Raw genomic sequence first — 18437 nt, 5'->3', positions numbered from 1 at the left:
GGAAATTCATATTGTGAAGTATCAGGCTTAAGTCTTATTTACAGTGACAATAACACAAAGTTGTTCTTCTTTTTAATTCTATGTTATTTGAAATCACAATTTAAGAGTGAAGAGGGGAGCAGTCTGATTAAATGAGGTCTTTAAAATCTTGGTCATGCTCCCTAAAAAATAAAATAAAATATCTTAGTCATTCTCATTCAAGATAGGCCTCAATAAGACTGGGATTGACCTTTGAGATTGACCAATGATAAAAGCATTCTAATGGTTTAGAAAAGATAATTAAGCCAGTTTAGGCATAACAATTTATATTCATCCATGTAAATTTCAATAGAAGCAGCAAAAACTAACACTGCTCAGCTTAGTACTTCAGTTACCAATTACAAGCATTCTCACGTGCTCATTAAAGCATATCTCTGCTACGAATTATTTGGTCTCATTGGGTCTGTGTAGAATTTTGTAAGCTTCCTGGTAATAACCTCTGCTCTATTGAGAAGGCATTTCCCTGGACTTAGAGGTTGGTTCTCTAACACACAGAATTCATGGAGCACATGAAAAAGAAACTATAAATCCAAGAGTACACTGCTAACAGGTGTCTTGTTACTAACAGGAAGCTCCAACACTTTGTTTTGTATATAAGACATCTCCCAGAATGCAATGCACTTCTGTTAGCCCTCTTCCTACTTTCTTCCTGCCCTCTTATTTTCTGGATTTTACAGAAACCAGTCAGACAACACTTTGGCTGCCTTCCAGATCTACCCTCTGGGATAAAAAAATAAGTCTTTCCAGATAATTTATCCCTGAATCAGAAACAAGAAAAGAGCTTAAGAACCATCATCTCAGTTTTTGTTTTTTAAGATTTATTTATTTATTTTAGAGAGGGAGCACATGCATGTTTTGTTTTTTGTTTTAAGATTTATTTATTTATTTTAGAGAGGGAGCACATGCACGAAAGCCAGGGGAGGGGCAGACGGAGAGGGAGAGAGAGAATCACCAGCAGACTCCACTGAGGCTTGGAGCCCTGTGAGGGAGGGGCTCCATCTCACAAACCTGAAATCATGACCTGAGTCGAAATCGGATGTTCAATTGAGTGGGCCACCCAGGTACTCCGATATCATCTCAGCTTTTAGACCAGCAGGTATGGGAGACTAACAATTACATATTTGGAAACAATTTCACTAGCCCTAGCTTTCATGGGCTATTCTCTCAAATTGTAGAGAACAAATGTCTATAAATTCTAAACGTCTGACATCATTCCTTCTTTCATATCTGTCTATACACATATATGTATGTTTTATATATGCACACACACATATACATAAATACATTCCTGTCATCCCCAATTTTCAGATGAAGAAACTAAGGCACAAAGTCGAGGTTTTACTCCAGATCCTATGTATTTAATCACTGAACTCTCTATCTTTTCTGAACACTATAGTGTAATGCCATTACTTTCATCCTAAAATGACCATGGTCCCCTTAAATCCTGATTGCAGGTATATATTAACAATTATAATAATATCAGATAACACTTACCAAGTATTTAATACATGACAGGCATTGGCTTATACAACTACCTTATTTAATCCTCACAACTGTATGTGACAGATACTATTATTATGCCCATTTAACAGATGAAAAAAAAATTAGGCCTTAGAGAAGATAATAAATTTACCCCGAATCAGAGAAGTGGTAGATGGAAAGGCTGGGATTCAAATTCAATCTGACTCTTAAACCTAAGTGCTCACCTCTTATGCTATAAAGCCTTTTTGTAATAGGGATATAATGAGTTGTATGTAATTCTCCAATAAACCGAAAGTATACTAAAAGTTGTATGTTATGAATTATCATTTTATATATTTGACTGTAAATTAATAACTTGTGAAACACAAATGTTCCTACATCAGATACAAATAATTGCAAATTAGCCAGAGACTTCTGATGTATTTGTGGTAGGAGATTTAAATTTAATAATTTTTCCTTTATTCACTTTGGTAGATCTATGTGCATTGCATGAAGAGGCTTTCTTACCCTTAAGACTTCTTATAGGGTTTAAACAATGAGGAGTACTGGCAGGAACTCAGACAGAGGAAGAAAAGAAAACTTGGGGTATTGTTTGGCTTACACAATCCCTGAAGAGTCCCTACATGCTGCATGAGCACCAAAAGTCACTGCTCTGGCCTAGCAGTGGTAGCCTGCCTCCCTGTTACTAGACTACAAGTTCTGTATTATATCTGGTGACTTCTGTATACCTGGTCCACCCCTGAAAATCATTCCTTCCCTAAATGCACTCAAACTATGGAATTTAAGTGCCATCTTGGTTCTCTGAACAAGACCTGAGCTGACACAGAAGTGATCGGTTCTGACATAGAACGCATGCTTTCATAATTTAGAAGAGGATATATCCCCATTCTATATGCATTTGTAATGTTAATATGTCTTTTTTAAAATAGTGAAAATGGGGGCACCTGGGTGGCTCAGTCAGTTAAGCATCTGCCTTAGGCTCAGGTTGTGATTTCAGGGTCCAGGGATCAAGCCCCACATGGGGTTCCCTGCTCAGCAGGGAGCCTGCTTCTCTCTCTGCCTCTGCCACTCCCCTTGCTTGTACTCTCTCTCTCTCTCAAATAAATGAAATCTTAAAAAAATAAAATAGCAAAGATGTATTAGTATAATTACAAAGAAAAAGATGTGTAATGTTAACAGTCTTCAGACTCCTGATGTTGACTCCTGCTGTTGACTTTTCAAATCACTCATGACTCAGCTAAAGTACAATTTTAAGGCAAGATGAACAGAATGTACAAGCAAATCTATGATTATTATGTATACAAGATTATTCTTGCTTACTTTAACCATGTCAATTCTATTCTAATTAGGATGCTTTGGACAATTGAAGATTTATGACCGCAAATTAAATGTGCCTAATATCACTGATCTTTGTAACCATGGAGTCAAAGACAGCTAGTCACTTACATTTATGAGATATGTGAGGAAATATTTGCAGGGCAGGACATTGTGAAGTTTAAGGACCTTGACTGATCAGTGGAAGTATTTCTATTCATAGTCTCAAGCAAGAATATAAAGAAATAAGTACTCCAAATATGGGAAAGTGTGTAAATTGATTGATTTAAAGTTAAGATAACCTCTTGATGACTTTAGCATAGCAATTCTGCTTCTAAGAATTTATCCAAAGAAAATAATCACAAATGTGTGTAAAGATTTATCTATTCATATGTTCACTGAGATAATGAATACGAGCATCTGTATTAAGGAATATGCAATCATTAAAAATGATATTATGGAAGAATGTATAAAGGCAGAGGCAAATGTTATCAAAATACGCTAGATGGAAAAAATAGGCATTAAAATTATATGTAAGCTACTTCTGGTGTCAGTCAAGATGGTGAAATCTGACTATAGCCTATCACCCTCACTAATTACAACTAAGAACTTAAAAGAATACAAAAGGCAGCTACCTGAGGACTTTGAAAAGTACCCAGAGCAGGCGGATTGGGAATTAACATAAAAACTTGAATAAGGACCAGTTCATGTATTTTAATTTTCCTTTTTTCCCTAGATTTGACCTGAGGGCAAGCTGAGTATTGGAGCTGTACAGCAAGCACTGATAGCAAAAATTTCAGGAGAAATTCTTTCTAGCCAGAAGACTGGGAAGAAAATTCCCGTGTGCTAGAGATTGGAAAGGAGACCTCCCCCGCCCCTACTTTTCCTCCTTTCATTTCCCTCTGTTACAAAGCTGCCTTGGCAATAGTACAAGTATTTAAAACCCCAAGGAAAATCCATCTCTCTAGCCAGAGGAACTAGGAAAAAGAAAGCCCTCTTGTATGAAAGGGGGGGGGGTATTTTTTTTTCTCTTGCTTTACCACTGTAAAGGCAGCCCCAATTGGTAGGACTACATGACAGTATAGGAGGCTAAAATTTTGAAAGGACTCCATCTTTCTGGCCAGAGGAACCAAGAAAAGAAGCATCTGAGAGCTGGAGTATATGGGAGAAGTCATGGAGAAAGAAGAGCTGAAAAAGGAAATTCTCAGCAAACTAGGAATAGAAGAAAATGTACTCACATTGATAAAGTGTATTTGCAACATGACTTATATAGTTCATAATTAATTGCAAAAGACTATTTTCTTCCTGAAAAAGAAATAAGGAAAGGGGATCCACTCTCACAACTTCTGTCCAGTATTGTACTAGAGGTCTTAACCAATGTAATAAAACATGAAAAAGAAATAAAAGCTATGAAGATTGGAAATAAAAAAAGAAAACTAGGGCAGCCCCGGTGGCGCAGCGGTTTAGCGCCACCTGCAGCCTGGGGTGTGATCCTGGAGACCCAGGATAGAGTCCCACATTGGGCTTCCTGTGTGGAGCCTGCTTCTCCCTCTGCCTGTGTCTCTGCCTCTCTCTCTCTCTCTCTGAATAAATAAATAAATCTTAAAAGAAAAAAGAAAAAACAAAGAAAACTGTCTCTATTAGCAGATGACATGACTGTTCACATTAAAAAAAAAAGAAATTTCCATGGAATCTATCAAAGCTCTTAGAATGAAGAAGTGAGTTTACCATCTCTATATACTATAAACTAATAAACAAAACAATACTATTTGTTTCAGTTACGCATGGCAAGTAAGCACATGGAAAATTGTGCAACATTGTTAGCCATTTCAGAAATGCAAGTTATAACTACAATGAGATATCACTACTCACCAATCAAAAATGACTAAAATGAAGAATAACATCAAATAACTAGCAAGAATGAGGAGAAACTGTATGGCTCACACATTGCTAATAGAAATAAAAAATGGTGTAACAACTCTTGTCCTGGGCAGTTTCTTTTATTTATTTTTTTTTAATTTTTAGTTATTTATGATAGTCACACAGAGAGAGAGAGAGAGAGAGAGGCAGAGACACAGGCAGAGGGAGAAGCAGGCTACATGCACCAGGAGCCCGACGTGGGATTCGATCCCGGGTCTCCAGGATCGCGCCCTGGGCCAAAGGCAGGCGCCAAACCACTGCGCCACCCAGGGATCCCTGGGCAGTTTCTTTTAAAACTAAGTTTGCAACCACCATACAACCCAGCAATTGCCTTCCTGAATATTTATGCCAGGGAAATGAAAACTTATGTTCACACAAAAAACTGTGCATGAATGTTCATACCGGTTTTATTCATAATGGCTCAAAACTGGAAACAATCTAGATGTCCTTTAATGGGTGACTAGTTAAACTGTGGTACACTCATACCATGAAATACTACTCAGCAATAAAAAAGGAACAAACTATTGACAGATGCAACAATTTGGGTGAATCTCCAGAGAATTAAAAATCCAATTCTAAAAAGTCATATGCATAAAATTTCATTTATATAAGATTCTTGAAATGACAAAATCATAGAAAGAATTAATTTTTTTGAAAAAAATTTATTTATTCATTTGACAGAGAGAGCATGTACACACAAGCAAGGGGAGCTGTAGGCAGAGAGACAAGGAGAAGCAGACTCCCCACTGGGCAGATGGCCTGATCCAGGACTCCATCCCAGGACCTTGGATCATGACCTGAGCTGAAGGCAGATGCTTAACTGAGCCACCAGGCACCCCCGTATCTTGAACAAAACAACAGCAACAAAAAACAAGGGCCAGACCCATTAAAATAGAAGAAAGACTGACAATGCTATGTACTAATGAGGACACAGAGCAAGTGAAACTTTCATGCATTGCTAATGGCAATGCCACATGGCACATCCACTCTGGAAAATAATTTGGTGGTCTCTATCAAGTCAAACATATACTTTCCATATAACCAAACAATTCCACTTCTGGGTACCTACCAAAAAAAAAAAAGGAAAAAAAACACATTCATACAAAAACTTATATGTAAATGTTTATAGAAGCTCTTTTCCTAATCACCTCAAACTAGAAAAAAACTCAAATGTGCTTTAACTTATGAATGGATCGATAAAGTGGTACATCAATAACATGGAATACTACTTAGCAATAAAATGGAACAAACTATCAATATATACAACATGGATGAATCTAAAATGCGTTTCACTAAATGAAAAGAGCCAGACTCATAGGCTATAGATGGTATGCCTTATATATATTTTCTAGAAAGGTAAAACTATAGGAATAGAAAACAAACCTGTGGTCCTAGGGAAGGATTTGACTATAAGGGGTCAACATAAAAGAATATTTTTATGTGATTATGGTGCTGGCTACATGATTCTATGCATCTGTCAAAAAAAAAATCACTTAATTGTACACCAAAAAGTGAATTTTGGTGTATGTTAATTTAAAGAATGAATGTATGCAAACCACATGATATACTGTATTTTTTTGTTTTCTCTGTATACACACACACACACACACACATACACACACATATATGGCTCAAAAGGCAAATACCAAAATACTAATATTGGTATTTCTGAGTGACAAATATTTTTCTCTTTAATTTAAAAATAACTTTGCAAAGAATGTAATTTTTTGTGAAATCTAACTATATATATGTACATATACATATATACACATACATCTGCAATCTGATTATATATGTTTCTGTGTGTATATAAAGCTCTGAAATAAATACCATCTTGGGGTGGCTAGGTAGCTCAGTATCTAGGCATCCAACTCTTGGTTCCAGCTCAGGTCATGATCTTGGGGTCTTGAGTTCGAGCCCTGTGTCAGCCTCGGCACTCAGCAAGGAGTGTGCTCAAGACTCGCTCTCTCTCCACCCTTCCCCAGCTCCTTCTCTCTCTTACTGTCTCTCTCCCAAATAAATAGATAAATCTTTTTAAAACAAAAATAAATAAATAAATACCATCTTGAAGCACTAAAATAAAATACTATAATGAACAGAAAATTAAGGATCACTAAAATGTAATATACTTTCTTCCCTATGGCTTTCTGTATTGTACAAATTCTCTATAATTCTATGTATTGTTTTTGATATTAAAATTTTAAATTATAACAGTCTCAGAGGTCTAAATTTAAGTCAATACAAAGGGGTGAGGCCATCGTCTAGCTATTTTCTAGAATTCCATGCTTCTAAAGCACTGTAATGAATACATTCTATTTTTTCAAGCCTCAAAATGATAGTAATTCTTGCCACTTTGCAAATTCAAGCAGTTTCTCTGGTTATTCCTGATTAGCATATCTTGATCTAGCTTATCAAAGCTACCTTCCATATTTTGCTCCACTCCACAATGGATCTGATCAAGGGGGCCTTTCACATTCAAAGAGCGCTCTGTATTCACTGTATCCTGACAGGACTGCCCTGCAGGTAAGAAATGGGCCCTTTAACTGTCTAGCCATAGGCTGCCAGACACAAAAGAAAGCTATGCTGTTATGGAATCTGAAGCAGTAAGATTTTTCCAAAAATGCTTGGGTCACAGGAACATCTGATTCAATATGGAAAATTGTATTATTGTTCACACTTCCACAGAAACATATGACATTTCAGGGGAACACAGCAAAACAAATGAAAACCCTCAAGAGCAGCTACCAATTTTGCTAAATGTTATACCAGACGAGGTGGATGGTGGGGATGGGGAAAAAAAGTGACCTCAACTCGTGGTCAGATGACTTTCTGTAATGTCAATAACATTTGCAACTAAGAAAGGGAATGGGTGATTCTATCATCAACTATTTTTCCCCCACTCTGACAAAACCAGGCCCCTATTTTATGTCTAACCCAAAAGAAACAGTTTGAAAGAGAGTGAAGAGGATTCTATGTGAAGTATTATACTCAACAATTCTTCCTCAGGTTAAGAAAAAAAAAAAATTCATCCTTAAAGTTTATGTGCACATTTTAGGGTCAAGTTTAATTCTACTGGAAAAAAAAAAAAAAGTGCAGTTTTACCCTCTTTGTATAATATCCAAACAAAACAAACAAACAAAAAAACCCACCTAATTTTGTTCAGAGTACTCAATGAACTACTGGCCTCCACATGGCACTCTGTGGTTTTTGATTGGCAAAACTAAGTACCATAGTTACATAATGATACACAGAATCTCTTCTCAAGATATTTTATTTCCTATTTAAAAGTAAGCCATGAACTATAGTACATAAGTAAATATAAGACAAACTTAAATACTTTAGCTAGTATACTTATGCAATTAATTCTTTTTAATATTTTTTAAAATGTCAAAAATTCTTAGCATGTCTAAAAGCAAAAAAAAATGTATCCCCCAGGTATACTTGACCAGTTTCTGCTCTTTGAACACCCCAAGGTTTTCAACATCTGAGCCCTTTTTTATTCTGCTCCCTCTGTGATTTTCTTAAATTCTTTTGCAATAAGGATTTAGAGAACAAGAATAAATATCTAGATTATATTATTTTAAGGCTCTACAAAAAGGCCTTCACCCAGTCAAAATATAAGACCATGGTTTTGGCTTTCATAAAATCACGATGTAAGAAACATAAATTTTAAGAATATTTCTATATATTCTGCTAAAAATCAAAGGCATTATTTATTATGCTATCCAATGTCCTTTATATGACAGTCTGAGAGAGAAACAGCCTTGAAAAGTCAGTACCTGGAAAGAACCACTCTATTTTTCCTGATAAAATTGCTACACGCTTCCGCTTCCTTTATTCTAATGCTAGGGATGATGCAATCAAATATGTATTCTTTTTTGCCTTGGTTGCCTGAAGATTAGCTAAATTTGCTTTTGAATAGCAATAAATAACCTATCCCGATAGGTTACATAGCCTAATACATATTTGTCTCTTTTATTTTAAAGTTGCAATTTTTTATGATATGTTTTTAATTATGCTACGGTAAAAGTCACCTTATATGTATTTTGAAATATGTTTTAAATTTAATTTTTTTAGATAACAAATGTCCAGTTCATGTTTTTCAAAGAGGTTGATTCCGATTCTATACCATATGCATTGAAATACAATTTTGATTGGTACATTTCAAAAGTCCCTGTTATTTTTAATATTTTAGGAAGAAACTGGGCAAGAACGCTCATTGAATATTTGGAAAGTTTCCATTTATTCAAATATTTATGAAACATCTATTCTACTCCAGCACTACTTTGAGGCCTCAACATACAATTGCCTTTTTCTTTTAATTTGTTTATTCTGGTTTTATTCTGATTCTTCATTTTGACTACCTTTGGAAGCAATCACTGTAAAACTTGGAGAATTATAATTTAATCCGCAAATAAGTGAATGAGTCTGTATCATTTCAAGAAAATTCATTAGCTGTGATACTGGCTAAGGAAATAAACATTAGTTTATTTAGATTTTCTTTCCTTCTAGCTTATTTCTAGTTATGAGTAGTCTTCCTGGCATGGTCTGTTGTGTAACGATAGATTCCAAAATACTTCACAGTAAAGACCTAGTTTTTCCAATGCTGTTCAGTTTTGATAGACTCTCATACTGCCCATTGTTATGTCTCCTCTGCATCGTTTTGTGGATGCAGGAGGCAAAAACCTGCATTTTGGTTAAAGCTAAAGCTAAAATTAACCAGTTACCTAATATACATAAAGAACTAGCTGAGTCACTGCATAAGTACAACCACATTTAAGTTTTTTTCTGGATCAGAGGGTTTAAAACCAAGTGTACTAGTTTTCTCTTGCTGCTATAACAAATTACCATAAATTCAGTGGCTTAAACAGCACAAATTTGTTGTTTTATAGTTCTGGAGACCAGAAGTCCAAAATGGGTCTCACTGGGCTAAAATAAAGGTGTCAGCAGGACTTGGTTTCTTCTCGAGGCTCTAGAGAAGAATTTATTTCCTGTTCTTTCTGGCTTCTACACAACTCCCACATTCCCTGGCTTCTTGGCCCCTTCCTCCACCTTCTAAGCCAGCAGCATTGTGCCACTCGGTGACTTTCTTCCACAATCACATCTTCTTCCAATCGACTCTTCCCTTCTGCCTCCTTCCATTTTCAGAATCTTTGTGATTACATGGGGCCATATGGATAATCCGAGACAACTGCCCTATTTAAGGTCAGCTGACTAGGGACCTTAATTTCCTTTGCCACATAACCTAACATACTCACCAGTTCTAGGGATTAAGATGCAGACATCTTTGAGGGCTCATCAGTCTGCCTACCACCTCAAAGCAGCGTTCCATTTCTATTTACTAATTTGGATTTTCAAAATACTTTAGTCCTCCTACGGTTTTTCAATGCTATGCTAGGAAAAGAAGTTCTTGGGGAGGAACAATGTAAGATTACCAGCAGTAATAACTTGTGTTTCGGTCCTTAGCCATGAGCTCTGATTCTATTGGGATGACTCTGATACTCAATGAAAGATAATGGATATAGCCAGAATAGCCACTGCCATCTGCTCCTGGATCCTTGTAGCCTGAAACTCCTGACTTACATTCTGGGAAACTGATGCTGTGGAACATGCAATCAGACTGTGGCCTCCAGGATAATGTTCTGATGCAATCCAACTTGGCTAGAAAAAGGGGCTTCTCATTAAACTTTTAGAAGCTAAATCCTCCTCCAAAATTGTTCCAATGAGCTTAGAATCATTAAAATTGTCCAACACACTAAGTAATAACGTTTATAGTTTGTTTTAAACATGCAAAAAATAAAAGTAGCCTAATTTTTTCATGCCATTACTAAGGGCTGAGCAGGTGACTATTTCAACAACTATACAATCTATAAGCTCTAAAGTCTCTAAATCTCGAATAATTAAAAAAATAACACTTTGAATGAATGTTTTTATGAATATGTTCCAGACATACTTTCTCACAAGAATCCTTGACTAAAGATAATTATTATATTTCAATCATAAGTCATAGAAAGTAAAAAGTCTGAATAACTGGCTGAAGGCCCTACATGGAATCTAAATATGAAACTAACTGAATCAAATTTGAATTTATGGCCTGAATTCTAGTAGATAAATGTATATCTGTGGTGATTAAATACTTAAAACAGGCACGTTCAGTCATCAAATGCTAAAATATAAATTGTATGGCAGTTTACGTAGAGTCAAATTGGCTCTATTGTGGTATGATGTCACACAAAGGTTATGAGAGGTATACTGTTTCCTGAAAGCCTTGTTTTTTTAACACACAGTAAGCAATGCCAATGTGAGAAGTAGACATCTCTCACCTTTTCAACTGATACCCGCAATTTCTACCTCTCACCTGCTGACCTCCACCCTCACTCCCCCAAAACTATACCTAAAACAAAGGTGCTTCTGAGAACTATTCATAGATCCCGGTAGGATCTCCATCCATATTTCAGCTCAGCACTGCTTGTTGGCAACACTCAAGCAGGCCAACTTTGAGATCTGATTAAGGATTGGGATAGGTAGTGATCCAAGAGGAATTTTATTTGCATAGCCTCTAAAACAGAATTCCGAAAATCTATGCACATATTTTTAAATAACATCTAAACATTTTTAACATAAAGCACTTGAAAAAGGAACATGCTTTCATATGCTCTGATACATATTTATCAGAACCTCAGGGCTGCAGATTTCACCATTCAATCTACGGAAAATGTCTGCTCTATAACATAATTGGCAGAGCCAATCCTCATTGACAAGCCAATCAACCCAATAAGACTTTCTGTCAAAACAAGCCTGACTTCGTTTTTTTTTCAGTCAAATGTGAAGATAGTCTTGGTGACAATCTGCATTCTGAATGCTAAAAGGAACAGATAAATACAGCACGGAGCCTTGTCATGTGCTCATCCCTTGGATGAATGAGGAAGAAGAAAGGAGAGCTGGCAGGCACCCATGCTCAGAGGCAGATCAGCTTCAAGAAAGAGATGGAAGTTGAGGATCTGAAAACTAAAACTCTTGAAACCGTCTATGCCCTGGGAAGTCTTGAAGCCCAAAGGCATGTGCATAGTTTGGGAACTGCTGAGAAAAAGCACTTAAATTCTTCTCTGAAAGGATCTAACGTGAAACAAATATAAAGCGGTATTTCTAAACAAAAAGTCCTCTGACTGCATTTCTTTGAGGGACCCTAAGCCTTTGGAAATATCTTAAAACACATATTATGTTCTCTTCATCAAAATGGAGAGTCAACAATTATAGATTATAATCTTGATTATGCAGTCTACCTTGTGTATAATCTTGAATGGGCAGTTCTGTCGTCCCAGGATTTGCTTCTACCTTTCCTCTAGGCCTTGGGATTCCTTGATTTGTTCTAACCCTCTATCCATATTTGGTCATTGGTGAGTGTGTGTTTCACCCAGTCTAAATTAGTCACCTTTCACCCTCAAGCTCCTAGATTTCACCCCATATCATTATTGGGCCTTACGCTCATCGTCTTATGCTCTAGCCTTTCTAGTGCCAGAAGTGGATAAGCTTTTTTTTTTTTTTTTTTAAACAAACAAAACAAAACAAACAGAAACAACTGCAACTGCCAAGGCTATCCTATTGTGCCAACAGAGCTGCGTTTGCAAACTATTACATACTTTTAAGTGGAAATATAAGGAGTGTAAAGTCATACTGGTAATGCATTCTGCAAACATCTCCCCTCATGTTTCTGGGAGGAAAGTTAGAAGTAAATTACTGACAATGGGCAAGAAAAGAGATGCAAAGAAGACAACTTTATTAGGCGCTTTCTGTTCTGTACCAGGACTGTGGTCCTTTCAGAGCAAGGTCCAAGTGATTCGACAACACAATACCCAGTTTCCATCAGTTGCTGCAACTTGATCCCACGGCGAGTGCTCTGGCAAGCACGCAGAGGGCGAATGGGTCTGAGGCCACTCCCGATCAAGGTCGTCTGATGCATTTGTTAGGCTGCGATTCTTCCCGCGTCACCTCTTAGCAGCAGGTGTGCGTTCCCCTCCAAATGCCCACCACCTGGCTGTGCCCACCTCCGTTCGCGCCCCAGCCACCTGGTAACCGGCGGTCGCGAGGTGCTGCTGCGGGGCAGCCCGGCCTTCAGACGCAATCACTGGGGAAGAGGCGAGGACACGGCTGGAGGCTGAGGCTGAGGCTGAGGCTGAGGCTGAGGCTGAGGCTGAGGCTGAGGCTGGAGGCGCGCGCGCAGGTGCCCGCACCCACCCACCCCTGCACACGCGCGGACTCGGTGCGGGGCGGACGGGGGAGGGGAGCGCAAGGCCTTACCAGATCAATGAACGTCAGGAATTTCCAGCTCCCGCCGTAGGTCTGATGCGAGGGCATCTCGATGGCCTTGTAGTTGCACAGGATAGAGCAGTAGGACAGCAGGATCGCCACCCGCAGCACCTGGCACGGGACGAGCGCCATGTTCGCGAGAGGCCCGGGCGGCGGGAAGGCGGGGCGGGAGGGCGGGCGGGGCGGGGCGGGCGGCGCAGGCCCGCGGGGCGGGCGCCGGGGGATCCCTGGCTCGGCTCGGCGCGGCGCGGCGCGGCTCGGCGGGGCGGGGTCTGGGGCGGGCGCGCCCCGCGGGACGGCGACCGCGAGCGCCCGGCGACCTGCGCGGGCGGGCGGGCGGGGCGGGCCCTGGCGGCGGCGGCGGCGGCCGGGCGCCGTGGCGTCAGCTCTTTCGTCATCTCCGTCATTCCGCTGCTGGTGCGCGGGGCCCCGGGAGGCCGGGCCGGGGCGCCCCCTGGGCGTCAGGTGGGCGGGCTCCGCGGGCGGCCCCTGCGGGCGGGGCGCGGCGGGGCGCGGCGGGGCGGGGCGGGGCGGGGCGTGCGCGGGCTCGGGGCTCCGCCGCCCGAGTGTGCCAACGGCCTCCTAGACGCGCTGCGACCGGGCGGCCTGGGAGCTCTGCGCGGGAGGTTTGTAAACAAAAGGTCAAAAAAAAAAAAAAAGGGTCATAGAGAAAGGGGTGTCGGGCAGGCAGCTGGTTCTGCTTCACGACTGCGTGCTGCTTCGCAACGTCTCGTTCTGAGTTCGGAAGCAAGACTCGAGTGTGTGACTTAATACTTGTGCTTTGAGGGTTAATCGGGCATTGCTCTCCCCCCCACCCCCCTTTTTTTTCCTAACGTAGGACACCAGAGCTTAGTGGGAGGAAAACAGATGCCTCCCAGTAAATGCTGTCGCAGGGAAGTTGCCTCAGCCTGTGGGCAGCGTTTTTTGTTTTTTTGTTTTTCAAATATCATGATCACATCTCAGCCAGCCAGATGCAGGGTCAAGATTGTGAAAAGGCAACATAGGTATTTCCTGTGGATCCATGTAGAACAGGTGTCCTCTCCCTATAGTCTCTGAGTCAGTGAATGTGGAGCAGGGGCCCGGGAAAGCAGAGTGTTCCAGATCAAGAGAAAGTAGCAACTCAGGAGTGTTTTCCTGAAAATTTCCAATCAAACTCTAAGCCAAAATAGAGAAACCCGTAGGGGTTGGTTGGTTTGTTTGTTTGCTTTTGTTTGTTTGCCTTATAATTAGACTAATAGACATTGATGTCAAGGGGCACCTGCGTGGCTTACCTGGTCAAGTGTCGGCCTTTGGCTCAGGTCAGGATCCCAGACTCCTGCGATCCAACCTGGCATAGGGCTTCCTGCTCCCAGGGAGTCTGCTTCTCTCTCTCTCCCTCCCCCCACTCATATTCTCTCTCTCGCTTACTCTGCCTCTCAAAAAAAAAATAAATAAATAAAATCTTAAAAAAAAAAAACGAAATTGATATCACAAGCATCAAGGTAACTCCGAGAACATTCTACTAGCATAAAGTTATTCATTATCAATAATTGTAGTCCATGCAATGTGTTGCAGTATGCAACATGTCCATGCAAAAATTGGATCTGTTTCTTTTTTGTCGCGTTCTTAAGATTGCAAAGTGAAAAAGTGGGTCCACTAAAGATCTTACTAGGTCCTTAATAAAGTTTTACAAGTTAATCTGATAGTCTCAAAGTTTGGTATACCCTTCCTGCCATACATTTTAGAAAACCATTAATAAAATTCTCATTCCTATCATTACAAAATATAACATCTTCATAAAGTCATTTAAGATTTTAGTCTATGATCAGTTTCTTTTTAAATAAATAATTATAGCAGTTAAATAACAGTTTGAACCCATTCTAATGGGCTTGATTTTGTTATTTTGCATTTGATAATCATTATTAAAGAGCTTTGTGGAGTTATTGTTTTGTTTTATTTTGTTTTGTTTTGGAGCGGGAGATGGATATCTGTGGGCCAGAGGGAGATGGAGCAATTCTAAGCAAGAAGGCTTCAGGCCCAGGGTGGAGCCCAACATGAGTGTTGATCTCAATCTTGAGATCATGACCAGAGCAGAAATCAAGAGTCAGACACTTAGCCCACTGAGTCATCCAGGTGCTCCTGGAGGGTTTTTTTTTTTGTTGTTTTCTTTTTTTTTTTTTTTAATGAAACATCGGCATAAACCGTTACTCAAATATTTTATGGGATGTCAGTCTACAATTTTTGGAACTTCTTGTTCACTGTTAGCATGTCCAGGTTGTTTTTTTTTTTTTTTTTTTGGCTTTTTATACCATATCTAATAATCTTAGTTATGTTTTACAGGTATTTTTGTGTGTGTGTGAGAAAAATTTACACAGAGATTGTGTTTTTATAGTGTAAATAATATAATGGGATATTGCTCTTAAAATTTCACTCAGTAAAAGTAGTCCCATTTTAGGAACTGTAATACATTATTTACTGATACGTATTTCTATGGAAATTCTGTATTGGATTAGAGAATACTGTTTTTCACCATAGAGAAGAAATACCTGCATGTCACTTTTTTAGCTTTTTCATTCTACCACACAATTAGTGGTGATAAAGGAGAATACCTTAACCCAGTTGAGGTTCATAGAAATATGTTTCCCACTGAAAGATTTTAAGACCCTATCTTAAATTCTAGTTACCTTAGTGTTGTTTGACTATTGTAATAGCTTTTAGCTCTTAGTCTGTAGTGTATAGGCTGGACATACTCTTCCTTAAGAACTTCTAAAAACTGGTATAGCTTCTTTCTTTCTTTCTTTCTTTCTTTCTTTCTTTCTTTCTTTCTTTCTTTCTTTCTTTCTAAGGAAAGGGTGTCTGACATATTGGTGATGATAATCCTTGCTAATCTTGGAAATGACAAGGACCCCTGTGTCTCCCTTATGTTGTACTCCAAGTAGCCAACTTTATATAGCTGTGGGTCTTTGCTTAAAATTCAAAAGGAAGAATTGTATATATGCATACCCTTATAATAGTCAATGTTTATGCATTTCATTTGGTTCTGTGTTTGCATTAGATAAGCATTTTCTAACAATATCAATATATTTGAGCAAATCCTTTTCTCTCCATATTTGTCTGCACCACAAGGGTAAAAGTTGGGATGTATTTCTTGGACATGAGGAAAATACCCTTGGTGCTATAGAAAAGATCCCTTTGGGTTGCTTATTTTTTTCCTTTTTACAAAAGCAGCTTATGTGTGATATTAAAAAAGGAAGATTAAAAAATTACTCCTGCTCTCATCAACCAGAGAAAACACTACAAAATACAGCACAGACCAGTCTGTTTACAATACATACATAGCTACTTGTGACATACTATGTAACAATTTGCATCAAGCAACTTGTATTTAATAAGAATATTCTCTTGTTATTTAAAACTCTATAAAATCGGGGATCCCTGGGTGGCTCAGTGGTTTAGTGCCTGCCTTTGGCCCAGGGCATGATCCTGAAGTCCCGGGATCAAGTCCCACGTCGGGCTCCCGGCATGGACCCTGCTTCTCCCTCTACCTCTCTCTCTCTCTATGTCTGTCATGAATAAATAAATAAAATCGTTAAAAATAAATAAATAAATAAATAACTCTATAAAATCATGCTTAACAATTGCATAGCATGACATAATATGAATATGATATTTTTCTTAAACTTTTCTCTGTTTTTGACATTTAGATTGTTTCCAGGTTTTCTTTTGTCACTATAAATTCAGTGTAATGACAGCTTTTTGAATTGAGAAAGTCACTTTTTAAGCATTATTTATAGCTAAAACCCGTTTAAGAAACCACTCTTTTATCATCTAATGTGTGTGTTTCTTTATAAATGTTTATATGAACTGAGGTGCCAAGGAGAGCTGTTTTGCCCTAGAAGGCAGTTGGGAAAGATTAAGATCTAAATAAAAGGGGTCAGTCAATTGAGCATCTACCTTTGGCACAGGTCATGTTCCCAGGGTTCTGGGATCAAGGCCCACATCAGGCCACCTGCTCAGTGGGGAGCCTGCTTCTCCCTCTCCTTCTGCCTGTTTCTCCCCCTGCTTGTGTTCTCTCTTTTGACTGTCAAATAAATTTTTAAAAATCTAAGTAAAAGAAGTAGGTAAAAAATCATACTTTTTTTCCAACAATTTATGCTCATTAGAGATTTTTTAAAATTACCTTAGATATGAAACTCAGTACCATTGCATTTCATTAGTCAGATTTTTTTGCTATTAAGTAGGAAGAGTAGTTATTTACAAGCTAAATGAGCAGCAGCCATTACAGTTGTGCTGATATTGCTGGTCACAGCAGTTTTCACAGATTTAAAAATGGACTGTGTTTGCTATAGAGAACTCTACTAAATTATGAGATTGGTAAAAACCAAGGATTCTATGGAAAGCCATTGAAAAGCTATAGAAAAGATAGTGTTGAGATTATGCACAAATCACCAGATAGATCACATATAGATCTGCAACATTCTCCTTACTCCCTGAAGTCTGTCAGTGCATTTGTCAATGATACTCATCTTGCTTGGGACATATCTTTGTGTGCATGTATCCAGATCCAGCACATCCAGCAGGACTTGGCATAAATCTACTTTAACTTTCCCTCTTCAGGGGCACCTGGGTGGCTCAGTTGGTTGACTGTCAGACTTTAGATTTTGACTCAGGTCATGATCTTAGGGGTTGTGGGATTGAGTCCCACGTCGGGCTCTTTGCTTGTTGGAGAGTCTGCTTGAGATTGTCTCTCTTCCTCTGCCCCTCCCCCCTGCTCCCATGTGCATGCTTGCACTCTCTCTCTCTCTCTCTCAAATAAAATCCCTCTTCAGGAAAGATGTGGTCTTCCTGCTCTGAACGATCTACTTGGATGACTTACTGGTGATTCAAAATCTACATGTACTTATTGTACTTATTATTTCCTTCTCTAGACACTCTGCAGCAGTCCTATTCTCTGGTTACAGCACCAACATGTTATATTAGAAACGTCAGGATGGAGCCAGATGGCCTAGAGGTGCCAGTTTCTTAATACTAAAGTATCTCTGGAAATATGGCAAGCTGTAGGTAACTCATTCACCAGAATTCTCAGGGAGGGGATGGAGCGTTGTTAGAAGAAACATTTTCAGAAACAACTTAGGTGATAGGATGACAGATAAGAGAGATCTACAGGATCTAGAGTAACAACAAATCATTGCTAAAATTATTCTCCCCAGTGATGTCAGGGTAATTACATACTTTTGGTTTGCTGGATGAACTATGTATAAGAGTTTGGGACTAGAACTCAATTGCTCTGGGTCGTAGAGGTGAGAGGGGCTTTCTTCCCCATAGCCTTCAGCCTCTATTCTAAACAAATATCAAACAGACGTTTAAAGATATCTCAGCTGTCTTAAGCTCAAATC

The 18437-nt window shown here is 39.0% G+C and overlaps 1 protein-coding gene across 9 annotated transcripts in view; it reads right to left on the bottom strand.

The window, feature by feature from the left end:
• Positions 1-13264, bottom strand: part of AIG1 (androgen induced 1) — a 241938-nt gene extending 228674 nt beyond the window's left edge. For 5 of the 9 annotated variants that reach the window (XM_041739531.1, XM_041739556.1, XM_041739548.1 and 2 more), the window contains exon 1: positions 13054-13260. In XM_041739531.1, the coding sequence (XP_041595465.1) occupies positions 13054-13194 (141 nt within the window). In that variant the 5' untranslated portion in view covers positions 13195-13260. Of the gene's footprint in view, positions 1-12511; positions 12881-13053 lie in introns of those variants that run through there. The other 4 variants (XM_041739578.1, XR_005985447.1, XM_041739541.1 and 1 more) reach the window with 4 other exon arrangements.
• Positions 13265-18437: the final 5173 nt, after the last annotated feature.

The sequence above is a fragment of the Vulpes lagopus genome, chromosome 2 (assembly GCF_018345385.1).
Source record: "Vulpes lagopus strain Blue_001 chromosome 2, ASM1834538v1, whole genome shotgun sequence".
Taxonomy (NCBI): domain Eukaryota; kingdom Metazoa; phylum Chordata; class Mammalia; order Carnivora; family Canidae; genus Vulpes; species Vulpes lagopus.
The sequence above is the reverse complement of the archived record's forward strand: the minus strand, read 5'-3'. Positions and strand labels throughout refer to the sequence as shown.